The 27,170-nt window shown below is 43.2% G+C and overlaps 2 protein-coding genes across 7 annotated transcripts in view; one reads left to right on the top strand and one right to left on the bottom strand.

Annotated features, from left to right (window-relative positions):
* The window catches only part of Dydc1 (DPY30 domain containing 1), a 20,315-nt gene extending 11,157 nt beyond the window's left edge, over positions 1–9,158 (bottom strand). For 2 of the 5 annotated variants that reach the window (XR_004116384.1, XM_031362454.1), the window contains exons 1-3: positions 9,000–9,158; positions 3,107–3,276; positions 2,571–2,672 (exon numbers count right to left, since the gene is read on the bottom strand). Coding sequence is in view for 4 of the 5 variants with exons in the window: in XM_031362454.1 (XP_031218314.1) it covers positions 2,571–2,672; positions 3,107–3,253 (249 nt within the window). In the remaining variant the exon portion in view is untranslated. Of the gene's footprint in view, positions 1–2,570; positions 2,673–3,106; positions 3,277–7,890; positions 8,046–8,342; positions 8,574–8,999 lie in introns of those variants that run through there. The other 3 variants (XM_031362457.1, XM_031362456.1, XM_031362455.1) reach the window with 3 other exon arrangements.
* A 3,903-nt stretch (positions 9,159–13,061) lies between these two features.
* On the top strand, positions 13,062–25,476 carry Dydc2 (DPY30 domain containing 2). Of its 2 annotated transcripts, none has more exons than XM_031362452.1 (4): positions 13,062–13,243; positions 17,985–18,140; positions 18,464–18,586; positions 25,156–25,476. In XM_031362452.1, exons 2-4 carry the CDS (start codon positions 17,994–17,996, stop codon positions 25,303–25,305), a joined length of 420 nt encoding a protein of 139 aa, XP_031218312.1. In that variant the 5' UTR covers positions 13,062–13,243; positions 17,985–17,993; the 3' UTR covers positions 25,306–25,476. The 2 variants fall into 2 exon arrangements, with proteins under 2 accessions (XP_031218312.1, XP_031218311.1); XM_031362451.1 differs by having other exon boundaries at positions 13,062–13,276.
* The last annotated feature ends 1,694 nt before the right edge of the window (positions 25,477–27,170 follow it).

Below are 27,170 nucleotides of genomic sequence, written 5' to 3'. Positions count from 1 at the left end.
GGAGAGGGAGGGATGGAGGGAGGGAGAGGGAGGGATGGAGGGAGGGAGGGAGGGAGGAAGAGAAAAGAAGAAAGAAACTTTAAGATTGATTCCTCTTGGTCCTGGAGAGATGACTCAGTAGTTAAGAGCACTGACTGCTCTTCCAGAGGTCCTGAGTTCAATTCCCAGCAACCACATGGTGACTCACAACCATCTGCAATGAGATCTGATGCTCTCTTCTGGTGTGTCTGAAGACAGCTACAGTGTACTCATATACATAAAATAAATAAGTAATTTTTTAAAAAAGATTGATTCCTCTTATCGCAGCAAAATTTCTTCATAAAACTTAAAACAAGACTACAAAAAATATTAAGTATCTAAGTAATTCATTTGTTGTCAAAGCAAGGAATGACATTTGTCAGTGTGAGTTAATTTAAACGATGTTGATTTCCATGTTCAAAGAAATGTGTCCCCTTGCAAAACTGTTTGTATCACTAGACTTTTGGTGAGAATGCTGGATGTTAGGTGTCAACCTGGGACAAATGACTACCTGAGGTGCCTATTTGACATATAAAAGTATACCTGGCTGCCAGGTTCCACCAGAATCCCAGTCCCTATCTCTCTCAGGGTATGGTTGGCATACCCCACTCCCTGTGCTAAACGTCTCAGCCCCTCCCCCAGCTGCAGTTCTACACAATCCAGACATTCTGTTATCAAGCCTGCCTTGTCTACCCTTTGCACTCCTGGCCCTCCCTTCCCCCTACTCTTTTCCTCTCTGCTCTCACTCTGGCTCAGGGTGTTTACTCTGGACTCTCCCAGACGTCCCTGCCTCTGACTCTGCTCTCCTTCTCACCTATGAGAAGCTTCTCCTCCATCGGACCTAGAAGCAGTTACATCCTTCCTTTTTTTTTTCCTTTTCTTTTTTTTTCTTTTTTCTTTTCTCTTTTTTATTTGCTCCTCCATTTGTTCGCACTGGGAGCACTATCAGCTATCAGCTAACTAGTCAAAGGTTTCCGAGTGTTTTCTCTCAGCCTTTGTTGACTTTTGCTTGCTTGCTTTACTTTATTTTTTTTGACAGAGTCTCATTATGCAACCCACCTGGGAAGGTTTTCTTCCTTTTGCCTTAGCAGTGCAGGGATTATAGGAATGTACCACCATGCTTGGCTTTTTCTCTGGCTTTTGTTTAAAAGAGGATGTTCCCAAGGCTACCCACAAGTTACTAATTGAAACTGGAAATGCCCTCAAGGAAGAAGTCCAGTCCTCATCCTCCAACACACATACTTCAGGGAGCAAGAGAGAACTCCCTGCTTCTCATCTCAGCCCACGCCCAGCTAAGCCCCTCTCTGCTGCTTCAGCCCTCCTCCTGTCTGCTTCTGCTCACCAAAGCGACTTCTTGAACCAGCCATAACATCTCCTGTAGAATGTTACCATACATTCCACATGCCTGGCAAACAAAACACTTTGGGTTCAACACACAGCAGATTAGCTTTGTTGGCTAACATCACTAGGAAAACGGTCTCAAAACGTGGCATCATACAGGTTGAGTATCTTGTTTCAGAGATGCTTCAGACTAGATCTGCTCTAGATCTCTTAATTTTGATCTATTTACATATCTCTAATATGTAAATGAAAATAGAAAGATGCCTTAGGTGTGGTACTAAGCCTAAACATGAAATTCAGTTATGCTTTACCTTTTGCCTGAAAGTAATTATATACCATATTTTAATGATTTTGAAACAATGATGTGAAACAAAGTTCAACAGTGTGGAATTTCTCACTTTTTTGGCATCATGTAAGCACACAAAAAGTTTCATATTTAGGAACATTTTTTTTTTTTTTTTTGGATTTTTTTTTCAGGTTGAGATGTTCAACACCGAAAGCTTGGTCAACCCATTCTTCCATCCCCTACAGTATCATTTCAGGTCTTCACCATTCTTTCCATCCCTCCGACCTTATCACTTCATTCTTTGTGGGTGTTCATGGTTAGCTCTTACTTCGTAAAGAAGATACAGACAGTAGCACACAGTCTGTTTTCAACTTGTCACCAGCTGACACACCCACCTATACCGAGGCCACCCATTCTCTGTCTCTGAAGTTCAATAAGAAGCAAGCATTCACTTGTTTCCCTGGCCCATTTTCTCTTATACCTGTGAACAGAAGGCTTTAAACTATTTTTTCTATTCTCTAATGTCACTCTTTATCCTTTGTGTGTTCCTAAATCAAAATAAAACCCATTGTTCTTCCCCTCACAAGCTCCATGAAAGCATTATGCTCACTCACCATCTCCCTCCTTTCCTACTGCGCTCCACCCTGTCCACTCTTCCTAGACAGAGTGCCTGACCTTGGAATGGGCACCAGCTCAGCAGTGGGGCCCTTGACTACTGTCCCTTCTCTTCACTGTCCTCTTGGCTTCCACCACAACACACTCTCTGGGTTGCCCTATTATCTCACGCTATAGCCTTTTCCAAAAAGAAAAACAGGGTTACTAGAGAGTCATGTCTAAGGGACTGGAGTTGGTCAGTGTTTCAGGATGCGGGTTGCGCACACCAAGGGTGATGTTCACTTCAGCCACATCTGCCCTCTTATCTCACCTGCTGAAATAAGAGTTCCTCTGCTTTGAGTCGGTCCAGCATTTCCTGCTCCATCATGGCTAATTCTCTCTCATGCTCCAGCGTAATCATTTCTCTCCGTCTCTAGCAATTGGTAAAAAAGCAACAGCACACAATTAGAGCTCCAACAATCTGTAGATGCAGCCTCAGAAGCATCTCAAATACAAACACTAGAAAAAAGATTAAGCAAAGGATGGTCTATTTGTTTGGAAACTATGCAACAATTTGGGAAAGTATTAGATTTTAGCTGAACAAAGAACACAAAATTAAGATTATACCATAAATATAAAAGAAACAGCAGAAAAATAAAAACTGTACAGGTAAATATGTCAACATATCTGACATATTTAAATACAACAGAAAAAGACAATACAGAGAAGAAGAAAAAATCAAGACAAACTTTCTTTCAGTTTTCTCCCCTATTTTTACATATTGTAATAGAACAGATTAACATAAAAATATAGACAAAAACCAATTGTCATGCTCTTCTAATTTCCTAAAAGGAGATCTATACTTACCATTTGGTCCATATTCACATTTTCCTTGTGCTTATAAATCCACAAGGCTAAATACTCAATTGGATCCAATGGGCGAACTCTGGCAACTTCTGTGAGACCTTGAGTTAGGCATGTTCCCAGGCACTTTTGAAGATATCTTGATTCCATTTCTAACTCCTAAATAAAACCAGCTACAGACATTTTTTATTAGAGTCAAAGTGTTCTGAGTCGGCACAGTTAAGAGTAAAGTGAAGCTGGTGAGTGGTGACACACATCTTTCATCCCAGCACTCAAGAGACAAAGGCAGGTAAGATCTCTGAATTCACAGGCAGCCTGGTCTACAGATCGACTTCCAGGACAGCCAGGGCAACACAGAGAAACCCTGTCTTGAAAAACCAAAACAAACAAGCAAGCAAACAAAGAGTAAAGTCAAGGGAGGCTACTTGAACATTCCACCCTGTCACTAGTTGTGGGTGCTTCTTATTTGGAATGACATAAGCAAGTTAGCCCCAGGAAACTTCAAATTGTCTACAAAAGAATTCATCAGTAGTCATAGCCAAAAAAGCTTCTACAGCCTAAAGGCTTTCAAGCTTAGTCCCAAAATCAGACACTATCATTATTGATAGCATTGGGCCAAGTAATACTGGTGCCAGTTTATGCCTACAACATCTGAGGCAACTAGCAGATAGGGAGCCAGACAGACTCCGAGAGCTTAAGTGAACAGCCATGATCACTTAACTGGCAGATTAAGGTAGGGTTTATACTCACTTCTTGATCCCAGGGCTTTAACTCTAGTGAATCTAAGGTCTTCTCCTAAGCACTTCAATAAAACATCACAAATTGTCCATCTCTTCTTTAAAATCATATATTGTCAAAGCCAGAGAATATCAATTCAAATTCCAATAGAAAGCATGAGGTTACTCATAATCTGGCCACAAACTTCTGTATTAGTCAGGGTTACCATTGCTGTGAAGCAACACCATGACCAAAGCAACTCTTATAAAGGACAACATATTTTTAGAAGGTTTTAACATTTTTATTTATTATGAGAGAAGGTGGCATTTGCCATGACATGCATGCAAAGGCTAGAAGAAAACTTTGTGGAGTTGATTCTCTCCTATGTTTGTGTGAGTTCTGAAGATCAAAAGAGAGGGTTTTGGCTTGCATCACTGGGCAGTAAGCACCTTTACTCTCTGAGCCATCTCTCCACCCCTACAGATTTACATTTATACAATTACATCATTTCCCCTTCTCTTTAACCCTCAAAACCCTTCCAGGTATTTTGCCTTGCTCTCTTTCTTTTTTTTTTTTTCTTTTTTCTTTTTTCTTTTTGTATTTTTTATTGAATATTTTATTTATTTACATTTCAAATGTTATCCCTTTTCCAGGTTTCCTCTCTGCAAACCCCCTATCCCATCCACCCTTACCCTATTTCTATGAAGGTGCTCCCCCACCCACCCACCCACCCACTCCCCCCTCACCTCCCTAGCATTCCTCTACACTGGGGCATCAAACCTTCACAGGATAAAGGGCTTCCTCTCCCACTGATGACAGATAAGGTCCCTTCAACTCTTTCATCATAAAGGACAACATTTAATTGGGGTTGGCGTACACTTTCAGAGGTTCAGTCTATTATAATCATGGCAGACACATGGCAGTGTCCAGGCAGACATGACTCAGAAGAAGCTGAGAGTTCTACATCTTGATCTGAAGGCCTCCAGGAGAAGACTGTCATCCTCAGGTAGCTTGGGGGAAGGTCTCAAAGCCCACCCCCAACAGTGACACATTTCCTCCAACAAGGCCATGCCTCCCAACAATGCTACTCCCTGAGCCAAGCATATTCAAACAATCACATTCCACTCCCTGGTCCCCATAGGCTTATTCGAATACATGAGTCTATAGGGGCCATACATAGCCATAGAATAATGCAAAGTACATTTAGTCCAACTTCAAAAATCCCCATAGTCTATCACAGTCTCATCAATGTTTAAAAGTCCAAGTTTGAAGTCTCTACTGAGATTCGTGAAATCTCTTAACTGTAATTCCCTATAAAAATCAAAATAAAAAATCAGATCACAGCATATTCATAACCATTCCAAATCACCGTAGCCAGGAAATACTGGACCAAAGCAAAACCAAAAGCCAGCTAAGCAAACTCCAAACTCCATGTCTCTATGTCTGATATCCAACTCCTTTAATGTCTGCAACAAACATCTTTCTCCTGGAGAGGCTCCACTCCCTGTTAGCAGCTTTCCTTGGCAGGTATCCCACAGTTCTAACATTTATAATATCTTGGGGTATCCAAGGCAACTTCAACTTTGCACCTTCTTATTCCAATGACAGAGATCCACGCGGTCTTCTGGGCTCCTTCAATGGGTTGGCATCACTTCTTTCTCTAGCACTGCTCTATGTAGCACTCTAGGCTCTGGTTGACTCCACTCCACTGCTGCTGCTGTTCTTAGTGATCACTCCATGATATTGGCATCTCCAATTAAGTGGATCTTTTGTTGTGACTAGGCTTCACCAATAGCCTCTCATAGGCTGTCTTCATGGTGCCTATGCACCATGAAACTTCTTTGCATGACTCCTTCAGTCCTAAGCTATCAGTTGCAACTGAGGCTGAATCTTCACCAGTGGTCTTCCCTGGCCTCTAATAGTGCTAAGCCTCAGCTGCTTTCCATGGCCCACATCACGCCTTCAAAACCATTACCACCTGGGTGATTCTTAAACATTGCAAGTCCAGATGTAGCACCAGGTACAACCTTGGCTATATCTGGAATGCAGCTTCTTTGTGCTCTCAAAAAAACTTCCAATATTTCACATCAGTGATGCTGGTCTTTTGTTAATCACCACTAATTTCTTAACTCCAGCTAATCAGCATCAATTGTCCCAGTAGTCTCTTCTATTTTTCACTTTAAAGCCAGAGTCATGTGGCTGAAGCTGGCGAGTTCAGCTGCTTACTGGGGTTGGAACATGCCTCTCTTTTTCTATGACATTATCATCAACTTTCTGTTTTCTAACTCCTTCACCGCATAAGCTTAGCTCTCATGGAACTTGCTCTGTAAATTGAACTTCAACTCAGATATCTGCTTCCAGTATCTCCTGGGATTAAAAGTATGGTACCCCAATGTCTGGACCTAAGCTTTTCATGGCCACTATTCCTCAAGATCTGGACCAAAAGAATGTGTCATCCTACATCAAGATCTAAATTAAAAGACTGTATCTTCCAACCTTAAGATATGGATCACAGGTGTGATCCATTTCTGGATTGTAGTTCATTCTAGATTAAAAATCCAAATGAAAACAATAACCAGGTAATAACACCTAACGTGATATAAGTATTCCTTGTTCAACTGCAAACACATAAACAATAAGCTTAGCTGTATGGTATCTTACCCCAAAGTCACCACTCCCTTAATCTGTTTAATATCCTTGAACACAGGATTTAGTTCCATTGAACTTCCTGGTGCCCCATTATTGCTGAATCATACATTGTGTGTGTGTGTGTGTGTGTGTGTGTGTGTGTGTGTGTGTGTTTTCTTTTTAGGCTTGCTATGCTTGATCAAAACAATCTTCATGAGAGTAAATCCAGAGGACAGAGACTATGTTGGGTGTTTCTGAGACTTTGTCAGTACAATTAATCTGAGTCTTTTCACCTGAGCCTCAGACAGACTCTTCAGACAGGGGAAAAGAGCAGCAACATTTGTCACCAAAATGTAAGAAAGATGTCCAAATCAATACCAATGTATTCCATGTCCCTACTAGGATGAACCATTAAGTCCCACTTAAAGCATTCCGTGGCTTTCCAAATTCAAAGTTCCAAAATGACATTCCTCCAAAAAAAAAAAAAAAAAAAAAAAAAGGCTTATCACAGCAATATCCCAGTCTCTGGTATCAATTTCTGCCTTAGTGTTTCCATTGCTGTGAATCAACACCATGACCATGACCAAGGCAATTCTTAGAAAGGCCAACATTTAATTTGGGCTGGCATACACTTTCAGAAGGTCAATCCATTATTATCATGTCAGGAATGTGGCAGCATCCAGGCAGGCATGGCAAAGGGAGGAGCTGAGAGTTCTACATCTTGATCTGAAGGCCTCCAGGAGAAGACTGGCATCCTCGGACAGCTAGGAGGAAGCTTCCAAGCCTACTCCTTCAGTGACACACTTCTTCCAACAAGGCCACACCTCCTAAGAGTGCCACTCCCTGGGCCAACCGTATTCAGACCACCACAACTTCCCTTTAGGCTCACCTCAAGCTCTTCCCTGACATCATATATCCTGGGCTCTTATTCCTGACATTCTACACACCACATTCTGTACTTTCCCATCTCAATAATTCTTTCCTTCCTCTACTCTTGGAATATAGCTCCTTGCCTTCAAGCCACAGATCATTTCTGGCTCCAGAGTTTTGTCAAGCAGTACAAGGGAGTTGCTCCTGCTTCAAGTAGCTCATACATCCCTTGTCCTGCTGCCTAAGAAGTGTATAAGAATATGTGAGTGTGTGTGTGCATGATGTTGGTGTGTGTGTATATGGGCTCTCGAGAGTATATGAGTGTGTGTGTGTGTGTGTGTGTGTGTGTGCACCACTGTCTCTCCATGGTGGCAAGTAAGCAAATGTGCGCCCACTCCCAGCTGTTTCCCCATCTTTTCAGATATGAACGCAGATGCATGAGTTTTGGGGGGTTGACTATTTCTATTTACCTCATATAGGATATGCAGTTGGACAACAACAGACAAAACAAATGATTCCACCCAAGCCCAGAATTGTAACACAATGAAATTAAAAGATCAGAATATGTTCACCATTGTAGTTCTTGACTCCTGTCTCAAAGGTGCAGACTCAACACTGAAATGACATGTGAACATGGTATTGGTACATTTTTACCATAGTCAGACTGAAATGCCACCTGAAAGTCCAGGGAGAGGGTCAATTGCTTACAATACCATGGAATCCAGAGACAATATCAGGAAATGGAGATGCTCTCTAAAATAGGGAGTGGTGTCCTAGTGAGTCACAATGCAGGAGGGAAAAGGTAATAAAGAGAATGCTTCAGCTACCAAAGGAGTATACACATGTATGTGTAAATGTAGCCCTAGGAACTGACTGGAGCTGGTACAAATGAGCTGATTTCCAGCTAGGTTGTCAGTGGTGTCCTAACCACATAGAGAAAAACATGGCAACTGACTGGGCCGTGTCTCCACGGTATTTCTTTAGTGGGAAATCCTCTAGAGATACATTAACCATATGGACGTACCAATGTCATTTGAAGTTCAGTTACATGAAACATGAAAGATACTCTTTCTGCTGCTCCAAAAACATAAAACCTGGGAAACGGACAATGGTTCTCAAGGGGGCACCTCTGATCGAGAAGTTGATCGAGAAGAAGAAGGGTCTTTCTGGGGCTTCTGGCAGCTGCTTAGCATTCTCAGTGGGGCTTTCCTGAGGTCTCTCTGTCATCTCTGTAGCATGCATTTCCTGGTCATGTGAGGAAACTATAAGCCATCTCTTCTGTCCTAAGGAATGTTATTTCCCAACAAACACCAGTATGCATCGAACTCCACAGAACAAAGTCTGTTCCCACAGAAACACTGGCCTCAGGACTGGAGCAGCTGCTCTGAGCCACTGGAAGGAGATCCTCTGCCAGGGCCTGGGAAGAGTTGCCGGATTTGGCACTCAAAACTACAGCAGACCTACTTCAACTTGAATTTTTTAGAAACAATGGATAATTGTCTTATAGTATACTTGTGCTAGAAAGTAACCCGTTTGTCTAAAAATAAATTTCAAACAGGCAGCCACCAACCTAGACACCTAGGTTAGTTTTCCTATTGGGTGGCTAGGGGGCGGGAGAAGGGGGAGGAGGAAGAGAAAGAGGAGGAGCCGGAAGAGAGGAGGGAGGAGAAGGGGAACGAACCCTGCCTCTGCCTCCGGGTTGTGACTCGCAAGGTGAAAATTTGAGAACTGCTTCTGCAGAGACACTAGAAGACTAGTTCGAAGGAAAACGCTCCAGCGTCCTTGGTGCTCGCCCTTAGTGCTCGCAACTGCTGCGCGTTCTGGCCGCCTACCAGTGAGTCGCGTCCCGTTGCCTAGCAACGAGAGCACGCTCAAGTATAGAGCTAAGGTTCCATTGCTACCCAATCAGTGGAGGCAAAGGGAAATGAAAGGGGAATTCGCGCAGAAGGGGAGGAGGCATACTCTAGACTGAGCCAGAAATGCGCACTGTAGGGGATGGGGCACGCAGTTGGGAGAACCAGATTTGGGAGAAAGGAAGCACTGCACTGTGGAGAAACAGCGGGACAGAGCCTTGGAAACTAACAGGCACAGGGACCCTTAGATAAGAGTCCTGTGGACCAGCAGATCTTTGAAAGTCAGGGGAGACTTTTGTGATCCCTGGGGATTAAAGCTGCAGGCTTGTTGGCTTGGTAATTTTAAGAGTCCACACCTTTCAGAGCGAACTCAAACACAAGTAACTTCAAGTAACACAAAGACATCCTCGGCGAGGCCCTAGTATACACTTTCCCCTGATGTGCTTGGTTAGTTTATGTTAAAGTGACACAAACCTAGATATACCTGGGAGGAGGAAATCTCAAATGAAGAATTGCCTCCATCAGACTGACATGTGGGCACGTCTGTGAGACGTTTTTCTTGATTGCTAATTATGGGCATATGCCCACTATGGGCAGTGCCCATCCCTGAAAAGGTGGGCTTGGGCTGTGTAAGAAAGGTAGCTGAGTCAGCCAGAGAAAGCAAGCCAGTAAGCAGCATTTTTCACAGTTACTGTTTGATGCTCTTGCACTGAGTTCCCGGCTTGGCTTCCCCTGATGATGGACTGACTGTAATCTGTAAACCAGAGAAATCTTTTCTCCCCCAATTCGCTTTTGGCCATGGTGTTTATCAGAGCTAGAAAAAGCAAACTATGGGCATGGCGTTGCTCAGTGGTAGAGGCTTTCATAAATGCAAGAAGGGACCCTGATAGATCAACAAAGTATGAGGCCTTCCTTTACCCACCCACACCCAACAGCAGAGCACTCAACATATTTACTCAGTACTTAGTATGTGACAAGTGCCAGAGGTAGTACCTCATAGGACTTGTCACATTTAAGCAATGTTAGCAGCCACTCAATAACCCAGGCATGGAGAGATGTTCTGGAAATGCAATTGGTGATTCTGTGCTGGGATGCTATGAGAAATAGATGAGTGGCTGGGGGTTGCATTGAGGATTTTGTCAAGTCATACATATACTAAATCTGAGATGTTGGAAGTTGCACTTCACCAAGCCCATCAACAATTCACCATCAGATCACATAGAGCAGCAAGGATGTGGAAGACTGTTCATCTACACCCTGGCACAAATAGAGTACGGCTTGCCTCAATCCCCTAGCCTCCACACCTACCTCAAACTTTGGCTTTAAACACAAATGTATACAGAACTAACCCTTCTGTAGATTCGATTTCCTTGTCTTCTGACTTCTAGAAGCTATGGGCATGATCTTGAGTCTCGTGCTGCTTCTCTCGTGTGTTTTGTGGCTATGTCATGCTTCACGTCTGGCCTTACTGATGACTCTGGCAATGACAACTGTGCCTGTGGTGCTTTTAGTGACAATGGTCCCCATAGGCTCATGTATTTGAATGCTTGGTTACCAGTTGCTGCAACTGTTTTGAAAGGATTAGAAGATGCCTTGTTGGAGGAAGTGTGTCACTGGGGGTAGGCTTTGAGGTTTCAAAAGCCCACAGCAGGCCCAGTCTGTCTGACCATGCCTCCAACTAGCAGATAAGATGTAAGCTCTTAACAATATGAACTAACTAGTACCCACAGAGCTCCCAGGGACTCAACCACCAACCAAGGACTATACATGGTGGGACTGATTGCTCTGGCAGCATGTGTATAGTCGATGATTACAAAGTCGATCATCAAGGGGAGGAGAGGCCCTTGGCCCTGTAAAGGTTCTGTGCCCCAGTGTAGGGGAATGCCAGGGCCAGTAAGTGGGAAAGGGTTGGGTGGCAAGCATGGGGATGGGGGAGGCAACAGGGGTTTGTTCTTGTTTTTGTTTGTTTGTTTTTTGGAGGGGAAACTGGGAAAGGAGAAATCATATGACATGTAAATAAAGACAATATCTAATAAAAAAAAAGATGTAAGCTCTTAAGGACTGCTCCAGCACCATGCCTGCCTGCTGCCATGCTCCTGTCCCTGGGATGGTTATGCAAAACTCTAAACTCTAAAACTCTAAAACTGCAAAGCTTCAAATTAAATGCTTTCTTTTATAAACTGTCTTGATCATGGTATCTCTTTGCACCAATAGAAAAAAAAGTAACTAAGACGTCCTGCTTGTATAATACACTCCCTATTTCAAGATCCTTAGTCACAATTGCAAAGCTCCTTTTAGCATATAAAATAACATTCAGAGGTTCCAGGTTTGAGAACATGAGCACCTTTGGAAGGAAAAATGTAATACTAGAACAAGCCTTCAAGATGGCTCCTGTGTCTGCAAATATTGTTAGAGTCTTCTTACTTTCTGGCATAATAAATTGTTTCTGGCTGGTTATATTTCTTTGCCCCAATCCTGGAAGCAAACTTTATTTTAAGGATCTATGTAAGCTATCTCCTGAGAGGCTCTGACAGTACCCGACGAATACAGAAGTAGAGGCTCACAGCCATCCATTGAACTGAGTATAGGGTCCCCAATGAAGGAGCTAGAGAAAGGACCCAAGGAGCTGAAGGGTTTGCAGCCCCTTAGGACGAACAACAACATGAACTAACTAGTACCCTCAGAGCTCCCAGGGACTCAACCACCAACCAAGGACTATACATGGTGGGACTGATTGTTCTGGCAGCATGTGTATAGTAGATGATTACAAAGTCGATCATCAAGGGGAGGAGAGGCCCTTGGCCCTGTGAAAGTTCTATGCCCCAGTGTAGGGGAATGCCAAGGCCAATAAATGGGAGAGGGTGGGGTGGCAAGCATGGGGAAGGGGGAGGCAACAGGGGTTTGTTCTTTTTGTTTTTGTTTGTTTGTTTGGTTGGTTTTTGGAGGGGAAACTGGGAAAGAAGAAATCATATGACATGTAAATAAAGGAAATATCTAGTAAAAAAAAGATCTACAAAAACAAAAAATAAAAAAATAAAGGATCTATGTAATCTCTTAAGTTAAGAACAATGTTTAATCCCCCTTTGAAGCTGGGTATGGTAGACACCTCTCATCTCTAACAGGGAAGGGATAGGCAGGAAGAAGCAAAACTTCAACCACACTAGGCTACCTAGGGAGTTGCCGACTAGCCTATGCACTGGGAGACTGTCTCATTAAAATAAACAAACAACGTATGTTCATAGCACTCACTGCTTCTGGAATGTTTGGATTTCTAGACTCTGATATTGGTGAGGGGTAGAATGTATTTATGTTTTCTGTACAAATGTCTGGTTATTCATTCTTAACTTGAAAAACTGGAAATATGGAGGCTAGGTACTAGGAATATATGTTGACAAAAATCTTGTTCCATAATAGCTCATGTTTCTTAACTTCTTGCTGTGTGCCAGGCTCAGTGCCTTTCATGTGATTAATAGCTCAATCTGTTCTTTCGATAATATGAGGTATGTATTTTACTTCTGTTTTCCAAAGGGCACCAAGACTCTGAGACACCAAGCAACTTGCTGAAGATCACACAGCTGTAAGTGGCAACACCAGACAAGGTCTGTCTGGTGCAGGTGTCTGTGCTGCTGTAGCTCTGCTCTGGTTCACTGCAACTTCTATTGTGGTATTCTGTCTGGGAGTGCATTATCTGCCACTCTTGACACCTAAAAATCTACGATCATCAGTTCCACCTAAAGCAATGCTGTGGGATAGTGTGTCAGCAAAGGTTGACAGGCCCATCATTTTCTTCCTTCTTTCTCCCTGTAAAGTAAATGAGCCTCTGTCGTCTATGTCATAGACTAGCTTCTAACCTCACAATAACACAGCTTGCTGTATACCCAGAGTTTCTCTCTAGGACCTTATTTCTCTGTACTTAAGGGTAAATATGTGTGGGTTGGTTAAAAACCTTCACCACCCTTGCCTAATAATGTGCCAAGCCCTCTCAAGACTGATGACCACTGGGACTCATGGTCTGACATATTCCAGCTGAAAAGTCATACGAAAGAAGCCTGCTTGAGTGTAACAGCTATTGGCAAGTATAATTTGGTTGGCTCTTCTAAGAAAGGTAATGTTATGATTTGGATTTTAAATGACCCCCAAAACCACATGCTAAAGTTGTGCTTGCCAGTCTGTAGTGTTAGTTCCCAATGAAATTTCAGTTCCTTAAACTTCAAAATGCAGTCCAAGTATCCAGAAATGGACTCAATTTGAACTGTAGGATGAATTCTGGTAGTTGATAAAAGCCAGCATGCCTCAGGAACTTGTGAAGCCAAAGCCAATTCCTCTCTACTGAAAGAAGTATTTTCCCCTATCACTGGCAGAATGTGGTGCCTACTAGCATACCAAAGAGCATACTGGCTCTAGCCTCCCTCAGTATCACAAGTACCTGTTTCAAAGTTCATGTTAGTGTCCAAGGTCTTCTTACCTTCTCTCCTACCCTAAACTTCCCTCCATCATGGGCTTCCCTTCCCCCCAGTTAACCTTCTCCTTATAACCCTGCTAGTTTCCATAGACTTTTGCTCCCCCACTGTGTCCTCCCCTCCCATGCCCTGCTCCCGCTTCTCTCCTGGCCAGGTCCAGTCCACTGGCCATGTTCAGTTGTCTTTTTCTGTTTCTCCCCCACCTCTCTGCTCTTGATATTTCTAGATGCCTCTGGCTGTTCTCTCTCTCTCATATCTACAATAAGGGCCTCCCCTTAACCATACCATAGAGCAGTCATATTGTCAGTTTGTACATGTAATATTGTTGGAGGCTGATGCTGTTAGATTCTGGCATGGGCCCCCCACTGGAGAAGAAACAGGAGGGAGATCGCTGCAAATTACATGAGGTTTATTTTTGCCAGTATACTGGGGTCGTCCTGCATTCAGAGCCAAGGTGACGACCAGGAACAAAGCACACACACTTTTTCTACCTTTCAGTACATAGGTTTACAGCATGAGTTGGTTATCTCTCATTGGTAGAGCCCATTGTCTTTTGTTCTCATTGACCTTTATGCCCCAGGTGAGGGGGAGATACAGATTGCATGTAGGAGGGATGGGGGGATCCACCCTCCCAGGGACGTTTCCTGGAACCAGGCATTACTCCCCACAATTAGGGCATCTCCTGGGGACTGATGTTTGCTGGGTAAACTCTTCCAAAGCTCTGTCTTTAGGCTTAATGGACCTTCCTTGCTCTTTGGTATTTTTATGAGGTGTCCCTATTTGCTCAATTTTTACAATGTAGTCCTTAATGGATAGGGTCTACTGGAGGAAGTTACATTACGAGGGGCATGTCCTGAAAGGGAACTGCAGGATTCTGACCCTTATTCTCTCTCTCCTTACTTTCCTGAGGTGAGCAGCTTTGTTCTCATATGTTGCTCCATACCCTGAGGTTTTCTCTGCTTTTTACAGGCCCAAAATCAATGGAGCCAAGTGACTATGACCTGAAACATATAAAGCCTTGGGTAAAAGTAAACCTTGCCTCTTTAGTTGATTATCTTAGGCATTCTATAATAGCAACACTCTCAAACTTTCATGTAGCTAACGCTGCCCCTCCAATACTCCTAAATCATTACTTACTAAAAATCTATATTCCATATTTGCTACCCAGACCCAACGGGGGCAAGCTGGGGCTAGGGCGCCTCTTCCCTGGCTCTTACATGGCTGGTTCTCTGTTCTCTGCAGCTCTCAAGCCTGTGTCCAATTCCTTTCCTGGCATGGCAATTCTCAAGCTTTCTTCCTGAGACTCCCTTGCCCAGGAAATTTAAAGTCTCACCTCTGTCTCCCTGCCCAGCTATTAGCTACTGGCAACTTTATTTACCTATTAGAACCAGCTGGAGGCAGGGACCCTCCAGAGCCTCACCAGATGATCGTAATTTGGGAACCCAATTAACATAATAAAAGCAATAAACCAAATCCTCTTTTGAGGAGGAGAGTCTTTAGGGTCCCAGCCTAGCAGGAAATAATTGCAGAGGAAGTCACACCTTTAATGTGGTGGGCACACCTTTACTCTCAGCACTTTGGGGTGGAGGCTAAGGCAGGTGGATCTCTATGAATTTGAGGTCAGTCTTTTCTACATAGACCCTGTCTCAACTGTCCCCAACCCCAGACCAAAGAAAAAGAAGTGGTCAGTTACCTCACATCAGCATCCCTTGAGGGCATCTCAAGAGCCAGCTTTGAGATTTAGAAACCTGTTTAACAAACTCCTGGAGTTACATGACTTTGGGAGCACAGAATTGCCCAAGGAAATGCTTTCTTGGGACTCATTTCCCTGTATTTAGCCATCCAGACATTTCAAAAGCATCTGCAGCTCTGATCCAAGTGCACCCAGTGACTGTTCATGCTAGTAACAGATTGTTTATTTGTCCATGTCATGTTATTCTTTCAGGCACCCAGAATGAATGTAGGGTCATGAAGGCTTCTACTTAAAACTCAGAGGAGGCCCTGGAAGATCAGGCAGTGTGTGACAGGGACAGAATCCCTGCAGGCAGCTCCAGAGAGGGTAACATCTGAGACTGTGAGGGTGAAGCCAAAGCTCTGGGGGAGGACCCAGAAAGGTAGAGATGCCAGAAATGTGGACAGTGGAGCTAGCCCTGGAGAGAGATCACATGGACTACAGATAGGCAGGCATAGACAAAAGTCTGCCCAGCACTTAACTGCTTTTATAATGCTACTACGCTAATAGACATGGAGTTATAGGATTTAAGGTTTGCCCTTCTGGGCTTTAGTCCTGCTGTGCTCAGATCTCTCCTTTTCCCGTTTTACTCTTTAGTAGAAAGTTTTCTCTGTGCAGCTGTCTCTATCTCTTCTCCCTCTTTCTCCTCCTCCTCCTCTTGTTCTCTTTGTACTATTGAGAATAAAACCTGGAGCATTGTGTATGCTGACCAAGTGCTCTACCACTGAACTGTAAACCCCTGAGGATGTTACATTTTGAAACAGGATCTTACTAAGATGCCAAGGGACTTGAAATTGGTCTACCACCTAGGAAAGCTTTGAGCTGTTGATCATCTTGCACTGGACTTCTAAGTAACTAGAATTTTAGGTCTTCACCGTCAGACTTGACCTCCATTGTTTCCTAGAAATAAGTATTAATGACTTGCTCTTTTGATTTTTTTTTGAGATAGTCTCACTATGTTGTTCACCTTGGGTTCAAATTCTTTTTTAATAAAATGTCATTTATTTATCCATTGACAATTTCACACATCTAATCAATCTATTTTGATCATATGCAGCCCAAATTCCTTCTCCTACTTCTCCCATTTACCTCCAACATAACCCTCTTGTCTCTTCTCTCCTCTCACTGATTAGGAACTTGCAGAGTCTAATTAGCACTGCTGCCTATTGGAATGTGGACTGGTTGTACTGATCTGTTCTTGTCCAGGTAGCTATAGCTGCAGTGAGTTCATGCCATGTTATACTATGAAGATAGCATTCCATAGCTGCCATTCCCACCCTTCAGCTCTTACATTCTTTCCATTCCTCTTCTGTGATCTTCCTCAAACCTTGGGAAGGAGGTTGATACACATGTCCCATGTAAGGTTAAACATCCAGTTGACACGTATTCTCAACACTTGTACCAGGTCTGAGCCTGTATTAACCACTACCCACTGCACCGAGAAGCTTCTCTGCTGCCTCTAATTCCTGATACTCTTGTCCCAGCTTCCCAAGGGCCAGGGTTACAGACACGTGCCACCTGAACCTGATTGTCTTGACTGCTTCAGAGGCTCATATCGTAGAGTTCTCTGAGCATCAGAGGAGACTTAGGACTTGGCATTTTGAACAGTGCTAGGACTATTAGAGACTTCAGTGCCAGGCACACAGTTGCACATGCCATAGTCCTATCACTTAGAAGACTGAGGCAAGAAGATAGCAAGATCAAGGACAACTTGGGCCACACTACAAAAACCTGTCTCAAAAACCAACACCCCAAGCCAGGTGGTGGTGGTGGTGGCGGTGGTGGCACACCCATTTAGTCCCAGCACTTGGGAGGCAGAGGCAGGCGGATCTCTGAGTTTGAGGTTAGCCTGGTGGTCTACCTAGTGAGTTCCAGGACAGCCAGGGCTAACACAAAGAATACCTGTCTCTAAAAAGCAACAAAAACAAAACGAAACAAAAGGCAAACAAACAAAAAAACAAACCAAAACACCAACAACAGCAAAAGACTCCAGAGACTCTTGAAGATATACTGAGTATATTTTTCATTGTAAGGTTTCCCATCTTTGGGAACCAGCAGCAGAATGTTGTGATTAAGATAATAAAGATCTCCCAAATGGTCACATGCTAAAGGCTTGTTTGTGGATGTCAATCCTGGGAAATGGCAGAGTCCAGAAGACTCCTGGGAACCTAGTGGAACATAGTTAGGTCATTGGGTCACCATGTTGGAGAGCTCGCTCTCTCTCTGTCTCACTGTCTCTCTCTGTGTCTCTTTCTGTGTGTGTGTCTGTGTTTTGTGGAATGGGTTAAGAGTATATGTCCCTCCCTTCTTCTTTTCCTCCTTCTTTCTTTCCATTATTTTCCTAAAGTAAGCTACTCTTACCCACCATGCACCCTTTCTCATAATGTTCAGCCTCATTGTAAGTCAAGAGTGATGGGACCAAATGATCATAGAGCCAAGCCTTTCGCTCTTCAGTTAAAGAGATCAAGCATTTTGTCACAGTAATGGAAAGCTGCTAACGATAAGGGTGATCCAGAAATATTCCTTATTTTTCCTGGAACAAATCTAACTTGTTAGAATGGATCTACTTTAAAAGTTAGATTGTGCTTGTAAGATAGAGTATCTGATTTGGTGTTTTCCAGGTACCCAGCATGGAAACTGCCTACCTGAAGAAGTGCTTTGGAAACTGCCTGACCCAGGCACTGGCAGAGGTGGCAAGAGTGCGGCCCAGTGACCCCATAGAGTACCTGGCTCACTGGCTTTACCATTATAGGAATATAACTATAGCTGAAGAAAAGGTGTGTTGTATCCTGCTTAGGTAGGGTGCAGCTTGCTCAGACAATTTGAAATCCAAGTCATAGCCCTGAGCTGGCCTGGAGAGTTTTTGGCTCATCTGCCTTCTGAGGATTGCTTTGTCTCAGCTGTCTCTGAAGTATGAGGACTCAGGGGTGTTAGGAGGACATCTACTTTAGTGGGTTGTAGAGTTGGGTTTGCAGCTACTGGCTAGCTAATGCTTGCAATAGGAAGTTCAGTAGGCCTCCTTGGCCTATGCCTATCTCGCATGAGGGAGGACTCCTTTCTAAGGGATGTGACCTGATTTGTCTCTGTCATATTACCCTAGAAAAGTCAAGAGGAGCTACAGCTTAAGGAAGCACATGACAGAAGCTCTGAGGAAGGAAAGCCAACAGAGATGCTGAAAGAAGAAGGCTGTCAGACTCAGCAGAAGTGCGAAAAGTGTCACCAGGTAGGAAGGAAGAATGAAAAATTCAGCTCAGCCTCTTTCAGCCAGGGGTTTCAGGAAATACTCAGGGTACCCAGCATGAGGTAAAACACACTGAAGCTAGCCTAGGCCTGCTTGTCCCTCAGAACCACATATCCAGCATGCCCTCTGTGATGTAGTACAGAAGTCAAAGACCAACTCCAAACAATTGAAAGCAGTTCTGCCTTCTTCAGATTGGTGAGCAGAACTTCAGTATCCCACAGTGTTTTCTAAAAACCCCTGAAAGTTGTACCATTTTACACAGTACCTGGTTAGAGAATTCACTCAACTTTAATGTTGGGATTGACACCAGATAAGATGTCTTAATAATCAATATGTCCTCACTATCCTTAGTGAGCTAAATTGGAGGACACTAAGCTTGTTTACATTTGATGCTCAGATATTCAGTAGTCTAATAAACTCTCAAAATCAATAGGCTTATTTGTAAGACTTGCATGTCTTGTCAGTAAATTAAAAGGAAAATACACTAAGTTTGGAAGCCTGGGCTACACGGTACATTTAAGGCCAGCCCGACAAAAATACTAAAGAAGAGCTGAAACTATCTTTCAGTGTGAGAGGATTGGCTAGTATGTAAAAGTGCTAACTACAGTCCCCTAGAATGAAAGGAGGGGAGGAAGCGGGAAAAGGAGAAGAAGAGAGGGGGAGAGACATTGTCTCCGTAGCCCAGGAACTCATTGTTCTAAGAACTACAGTTACATGACACCACACCTATCAGAAAGTTAATTTGATTTTTGACAATCACAAGAGTCCAATCCATCTACTCCAAGGTAGCTATGAATTTGCGTAAATATATTGCAATATATTTTTTGTGTAACTCAATTGTGTAGGTCTCATACATGAACTTTATAGTTGACCACATTTTTTGCAGTATCTGAAGGTTGGGCCTGCATGAGAGTGCGCCCTCTAGTGTCCATTCTTTGAACAATTGAGATGAAAGAGAAGAGGCACATAAAGCAAATTTCTCACTTGCTGTTCAGGCCAAATGCTTTTCCAACACTGTTTTCTTGTGAATAGAAAGAAATTAGAAGGTAAGGTGTGACTCCCCCACACCACCTTCTTTTCTCCTGCATTACTAGAGAAAGCTGAGGAAATGTTTTCCTCAGAAGGTTTTTGCACCCTTGTAGCAAGGTTTAGATAAACAAAAAGCATGCCATTCTTTTCCCAAGTGTGAAAGAAAGCCCTTGTAAAGGAAGGTGGGAAATGAGAGCCAGTGACGCCCAGACTGTGTAATGGACACTGGTTCCCTGTGTTAGAATCCTGGGACTGAGTCAAGCTGATCAGATTGCTTGTGTGGTCTCCTGACTCAGGTGTGCATTAATATCCAAATCAAGTTTGAAAAGATTAGGAAAAATGATGAGGGGTGGAGCAAATAAGAAAAATTGCAAATCTGGTTCCTGGATGGCTTGGTATAGATTTCAAATTATTGCTTGCTATTGTTCACCTTCAAATTTTGTGTCATGAGTATCGGAAAGCTTGGTTTCAGACAGGTCTGAGATAACTTGAGTAGTATCTCAGACGACTTGCGTTTCCCCGATACCTAATATGCACTTTCTTGTGAGATTGTTACTTTTTGGGGTGGGTGGGGTGGTTTGGTTTGGTTGTTTTGGGTTTGCGGCATGTTTGGTTGTTTTGGTTTGGTTTTGACTTTTTTTTTTTTTTTTTTTTTTTTTTTTGAGACGGGTTCCTATTGTATGACTTTGGCTTGCCAGGAACTCTCGGTGTGGTCTAGGATGACCTTAAAGTCATATCAATCCTCCAGCCTCTACCTCCCTAGTGCTAGGATGTCAAGCATAAAGCACCATGTCAAGCTGTACTCTCTTAAAACTGTGCTTAGATCTAAGTCTTTGAGTTTCTCAGATCAGATGGTGCTAGTAGAAATGGATGTATGTCAAAAGAGGAAAAGAGGCTGAGTGCCAGATGTGGTCGGAACCATATCCAAATGGGACTGTCATGAGAACGTCATGGAGAACGTAGCTCAGAGTTCAGCCTATGAAGAAGTTTGAAAACATGGTCTTCAGTTGCTTTCCATTTACTAAGCAGAGGGCCTCTAATCAGGCAATCCATAAGACACGAAGCATCCCTATTATTTATATAGATCTGAACCATATAAATGTCTTAGAAAACATTTTCTTAGACTCAGCACAAGTCTTTGCTGCATAGCCTCAGCACTGTGAACTTAGAAAGGCCTCTGACATCACTTGGTCAGGCGGGTCATGGCACTCTGCTATGATCCGTGGTGGGTTTCTGCTGGGGACATCCTTAAATGACAGGGACTGCCTGCAGGAGGCCGGGATGGAGACATTTCAGAAGCCTGCAGCAGCTCCTTGTCAAAAAGTATGGAGTCTGGGACCCTGAGAATCATCAGGAGACATCCCTCCAGGGGACCTGCCATCTGAAATAAGGGACTGCCTGCAGTAGGCCGGGAAGGAGACATCTTAGTTCCCGAGGCAGCTCTTTGTAAAAAAACAAAACAAAAAACAAAAAAAAAAACAAAAAAAACAAAAAAACAGGTGTTCCCATTTCTCCTAACCTTAGCCCTGGACAACAGCTGTATAGATTCCATTTGTGCAAGACTGCTTTTCAGTTGGCCTTGGTGTGCATAATTATTCTATTATATCTGACTTTCTTATTTCTTTCTCCTTCTGCTCTGGTGAATTCTGTGAAACTAGATGTTCCTTGATGTAATGATTCTTAAACAATTAAAACATTGAGGCATGGGGCATAGCCCAGCACAATCCTAAAGGCCCAGGTGCCCTGCTGTGTGTCCTCATCTTGGGAACGATGTAATAACTGCACAATGGTAGTTCCAGATTAATGCTTGACTTGCAAAGAAAGTTTGAAGAAATTATTAGAAAATGAAATATGCCATGGACTGGGGTTTCTTATGGGGTCCCTTGCTCCGCGGGACGATGGGTGTGCACGGGATTCAGCTTTGACAGACTCAACACGAGTGGTGTAAGGTCTGAGTGTATTTCTCAAAAAATGACATGAGGCTTTTACAATCATTGCAAAAGAGAGAAATGAAAAATCTGGCAGCTCAGTAGTCGAGGTACCTCTGAGGTCATCTAAAACACATTGTATCTAAAACATCAGCCGTCTCCTCTGGACTGGCGCAGCACCCCCGGGCTCCGAGCACGCTCGGGCTGCATTGGCCCGGCCGGAGTCCCGGGGAGCTTCGGGTGCGCCAGCCAGGAGGGTAGATAGAGGCTCGAATCTCGAATCCTCAATGCTGAATGTTCAAATCTCGAATGCTCACTCTCTTGAATCTCAACTGGTGCTGCCCCCCCCCGGGGGGCCCAAGTGCTCTGGGCCCAGGGGCCTCTGGACTGCATGAATCTGAGTCCTAGTCCACCTAAGTTCTGGTTCTAGTCCGAGTGCTAGGGAGTCCACATGCTGAATTCAGACTCCTGAATGCTGACTGCTGAATGCTCTATGCTGTCTCTTTCTGTAAACTTTAATGCCCTACTCAAAATGCTGGAGGCAATTAGTTAGAATGGCTTAACATTCCAAGCCAGGGTTTAATGCCCTACCCACAATGCTGGAGGCAATTAGTTAGAATGGCTTAACATTCCAAGCCAGGGTTTAACTAGGATATTTGAACATTGGTGAAGGTCAGAGAGCAATGTCCGAATTTTCTTTTTCTAGATATTAAGAAATTATATCTTGGTGGGCCCCTAGCACACAAGTATGAGGACATATCTGGGCTACCTCTGAGTTTGGGGTGCCAGGTGACAATGCGGAGGCAGGAGACTGAATTTCCTTGAAGTTTACGCCTCAAATACCACCGTCACGCAAAGTGTGCGTGGCAGAAATAGAGCCAACATTGGGACCCCAAGAAAGGAAAAAAACTATTGAAGTTATGAAATAAATTACACAACATTTGAGAGTGGTTCCTGGATAAACAAGTATAGTATATGTAAAATCTTATATTAGTGAAACTAAGTCCAGACACTGAGACTCTTAGGAGAGTCATTGTGTGCAATGTGCAGAAGCAGAAAGCTAGCAGAACTATTGAGTTAAGGGTTAACTTGATTCTTTCTGGCCACTGCCTGGCAGCTTTGCCCACGTCATTTATCATTAGAGCTTCACAAGAAAATGCAAGTAGCTGGCCTCGGAGCTCTGAGCTCTGAAGTATAATAAGTTAAAGTTAAAAATGATAAGTTTGCAATTATTATTACTTTGGCTATAGGCCTGAGACTAGGGAAGCTTGAAACTTGGGGAATAACTGTAATTCTTGATTCTTTGTGGGATGTGGTTATTCTTTTGAATTTTATTCGGCAATGATTATACAATGTCTTTTTTATTTGCTTTTAGAGTATCAATAAAAGACTGGGGCAAGAAAAAAACGAGAGAGCATGTAGAGAGGGAATGTGGAGAGCGAGTAGTGAGCATGTAGAGAGCAAGTGAGGAGTAGGTGAGGTGAATGTGGAGAGAGAATGAAGAGTGAGAGAGAGAGAGCATGAGAAGAGCGTGTGAAGAGGGAGTGAAGAGAGAATGTGGTGAGTCAAGAGACAATGTGAGGCATGTATGGAGAGTCTGTGTGTGAGTGAAAAGAGCGCATGTGTTGTGTGTGTGTGAGATGTGTGTGAAGAGGGTGTGTGAGAGTGAAAGGAGAACACACAGAGGTGTGTATGAGTGTGAGACTTCAAGAAAAGTGCACAGGAGAAAAACAGAGTGCACTGAAGAATGCAGAGTGTGTGCAGCCTCAAGCTTCAAGCAAATGAGCAAGAGAGAAAGAGGGCAGAGAATGAGAGAGAAGAGAGAGAAACTTTAAGCCTTGAAAAATTGCCTGTCAGCTTGTACCCAAAAAAGTAGTCTGTGTATGTTTATTATGCGCCTTCCAGATATCCCTGCTTCCAGTTGAGAACTCTGATCCTGTGTCGAGGCTGGACCCCGGCAGGATTCACACTGTAGAATGGACTTCTGGGGCTTCCATACAAAGACTATGTAGAAGTAACCAGTCAAGCTTCAGTTCCAAGTATTCTTACTTTAGCTAGGGACAGCAGGAATGTCACTCCACATATCACTGGAGCTTTGGTTTCTGCATGTTGTTGTATTTGAGTGTGCACGTGTGATTGTGTGTATGTGGGACATATTTGTGTGTGGTATGTGTTTGCATGTGCATATGTGTATACATGAGTGTGCAAACCTAAGGCCGATGTCAAGAGACTCCTTCAATGAGTCATCCAGGCAGGATTGCTCAGTTGGACACAGAGCTTGCTGAAATGGTTAGTCTAACTAGCTAGCTTGCTCTTAGCACTGGTGATTTACCCACAAAACCATCTCTTCAGCCCTCTCATTGTTGTTTTTTCTGGCATGGCACACCCTGAAGACAGTGTTTACCACTGTTCCACCCCTTCCTTCTAGTCTTTTGTTCTGGGCTGAGCATCAAAACAATCAAGCCACTTATTCTCAGCACCTTTTTTCTCAGCTTCAGGTTGAATTATTTCTATTGATTTGTTGTCAAGGTTAAGCCTTTTTTTTTTTCTCCCAGTGCCAGCATTCTATTTAGGAATTCCCATGATAGCCTTCTTTTTCTTTTGTATGTGAGTGGCTATGTATATATGCCTACATGTGGAAGTCTCAGGTGCCATCCATCTTGGGTTTTGTTTTTTAAGATTTATTTATTTATTTATGTTCACGAGTGTTTGTGTACATACAGGACTCATGGAGGCCAGAGGAGGGTGTTGGATCCCCTGGAACTAGAATTACAAACAGTTATGAGTGTCCATGTGGGTGCTGGGAACCAAACATTGGTCCTCTGCAAGAGAAGCAAGTTCTCTTAACTACTAAACCATCTCTCTAGCCCCCATCCTGTTTTCTGAGGCAGGGAGGGCCTCTCACTGGCCTACAGACTAATGACTAGGCTGACTGGCCAGTGAGCCCCAGGGATCTGTCTGTCCTGGCTTTCCCAGCACTAGGATTACAAGCACATGCCCCTATTCCCAATTTGTTTTGTTTTGTTGTTTTGATTTTGGCCTCATTTTGGAGCTCAAACTCAGGGCCTCCTGCTTGAAGAGCAACTTCTCTACTGGTTGAATGAGCTTTCCCAAATCCTCTATAATTTTTTTAAATGCAGATGTACTTTTCCACTCTAGAATTCTTCTATTTCCATTTTCTTGACTGTCCTCCTTAATTTTTCACTTATTATGTCTGTGTTTCTCCCTTACAATTTTGAAAATATTGACTGACTATTTTAAATCCCTGTCTGTTATTGACATCATCTATGACATACTGAAGTTAATGGCTCATGTTCGCCACCTTCCTCATCTGTTTAGTAATTTCCATGTGCATGCAGTTGATGTTTTGTAGGGAGTCCAGAGTATACTGTATTAGGTTTTATCCCTGCAAGCTGTTGACTCCCTGATACACCACTTTGATCTCAGTGAGATTGATCTCATGATTCTTTGGAGCAGGTTGATTTCAGCTTTATTCTTTGTCGGTATCCGACATAAAAATAACAGTTCTGTGTGCTCGCTATTTCTTTGTTTAACCTCTACAGACACCTTCTTTCCTTTGTGTTTTCTCTTTAGGAACTGCCCTCGACCTCTCTTTCGTCAGACAAGACCCCAGCCCTGCAGGAAGACATGGCACCCCTTGAGGAGAAAACCATGAGGCAGGAATCTCCACGAGGTGTCTCCAGTGTCATTTCTGAGATGCCTCAACGGGCTATCCCCTCATAAAAAAAAATGACCTGCAAGAGGAGCGCTCATCTCACCTAAGATTTAAGACACTAAGAAGGACAGATTCTCTGGTCTGCTAGCCATAACTACCTTTAATCATGTGATGTTGTGAATTAGCTATTAGATAAAAGTGAACTCAGAACAAGAATTAAAAACAGTAAGTCATCAAGCCAGTGAAGCCTTTTTCTCCAGACATTACAGAGTCAGAGCACACCCCTCCACTGTACTCATCTTAACTTTAGCTGTGCTTTGCTTTCAGGGCTCTGGTAATCCTTACTGATGTCCTGGAGGCTGCCAGTGGCACTACTAACAGATGTTTTCTTCACTCTATGTCACCATTTAAAATAAATGTTTCCATTTTTATTATGATAAAACACATGACATAAAATTTACAGTTTAGTGACCTTAACACATTCATATTGTACAACTCTTTCTACCAACCAGCATTCAAACTATTTCTTTACCTTGTAAAGCTGAAACTTTATCCCATTAAATAATAACTCTGTTTCCTCCACCCCACCCCCCAAACCCTAGAAACTATCATTCTACTTTGTCTGGGTTCTTTTGACTATTCTGAGTACCTCATATAGTTGTAATCATATAGGAGTAGTGGAGGGGAGTGTGTGTGTGTGTGTGTGTGTGTGTGTGTGTGTGATTTCATTTAGAATTCTGTAGCTACCTTTGGTGTTCTAGTGGATGGGATTTAGAGCTTTTATTTGGCATACTATGTCCTCAGGGTTCACACATACTTAACATGACTCAGAATTACTTTCCTTCTTAAAGCTGAATATTCTACCAATATTCTACCCTAGTATGGAATGTATAGAATATAAGCATTTAATTGTGCAGTTTGCTGCCTTGTGGATGTGAGAAATAATTAAGAAGGAAACTAAAGGGGGTCCATTTGTTCACAGGATAAAGAGACTAGGAATCAGGGTCATCCAGGATAATTGCAGGAGTGGATGGAGGTAGTTTTCCTTCAGTATAGGACAGAAGAAAACATGTGATGTGCTGAGTATATGGCACCTGTGAAAGGGACAGGCATGGGAACACCACAAAAGACAGCAGCCCTGGTGTACTGCTCTCCTAACCCCAAAAATAGTCAAAGACTCAAGCCAAGGCCTGGCTCCTCGGTAAGATGATAGATCAGGAGGAAATTTTTCTAGTTATCTGAAGTGGGCCTCAGGACCAGAGAGAAAGGAGGGAGAGAGGGGGGGGGGAGAGAGAAGAAGGGGGGGAAAAGGAGAGGGATAGGAGAGCTATATAATATAATTACTTGACAAGGACCAGCTTCAGCTTGGTTGGGAGTCCTGAGGAAAGAGTATTTGGGAGAGGTGAAAAGAATGACTAGAAGTCGGTCGATTCATGGGTACAAGTTCACAGCCTTGCGTTCTGCTCAAGACAGTTCTCTCCAGGGATTTCCAGACAGCTCATCCAGATAACTCAGCTCTAGCAGACCAAAGCCCAGTCTTTTATTTGCAAGTCAATTTGATTGTCTTCCCCAGGTTCCCTTTTGATTATTCTATGAATCAGCATTTCTGACCTTAGCCACTTGATTCTTAGAAAAAGAGAGCAAGTACATTTTTAAAACAGGAATTCAGAGATCTTTTGGCATTTATAAGCAATCTGAATGGAATCTCACATTGACATTGACATTCCCACCACACCTGGGCCTGTCCCAGGATGATCTTGAATTCAGAAATCTGCCTGCTTTTGTCAGCACAAACAGTAAACTTAGATGGGTGGGATCTTGCCCTGCAATCACCACTCCCCAAAACTTTTTATCTCTTTCCTTATCTTTATCTTTCTGACAAGCTAGCTCATAATGCAGCTGCCTGGTTTTTTTTTTTTTTTTTTTTTTTTTT

This window comes from Mastomys coucha, unplaced genomic scaffold (assembly GCF_008632895.1).
Source record: "Mastomys coucha isolate ucsf_1 unplaced genomic scaffold, UCSF_Mcou_1 pScaffold9, whole genome shotgun sequence".
Lineage (NCBI taxonomy): Eukaryota > Metazoa > Chordata > Mammalia > Rodentia > Muridae > Mastomys > Mastomys coucha.
Note: the sequence above shows the minus strand (reverse complement) of the source record. Positions and strands in the feature narration are given on the sequence as shown.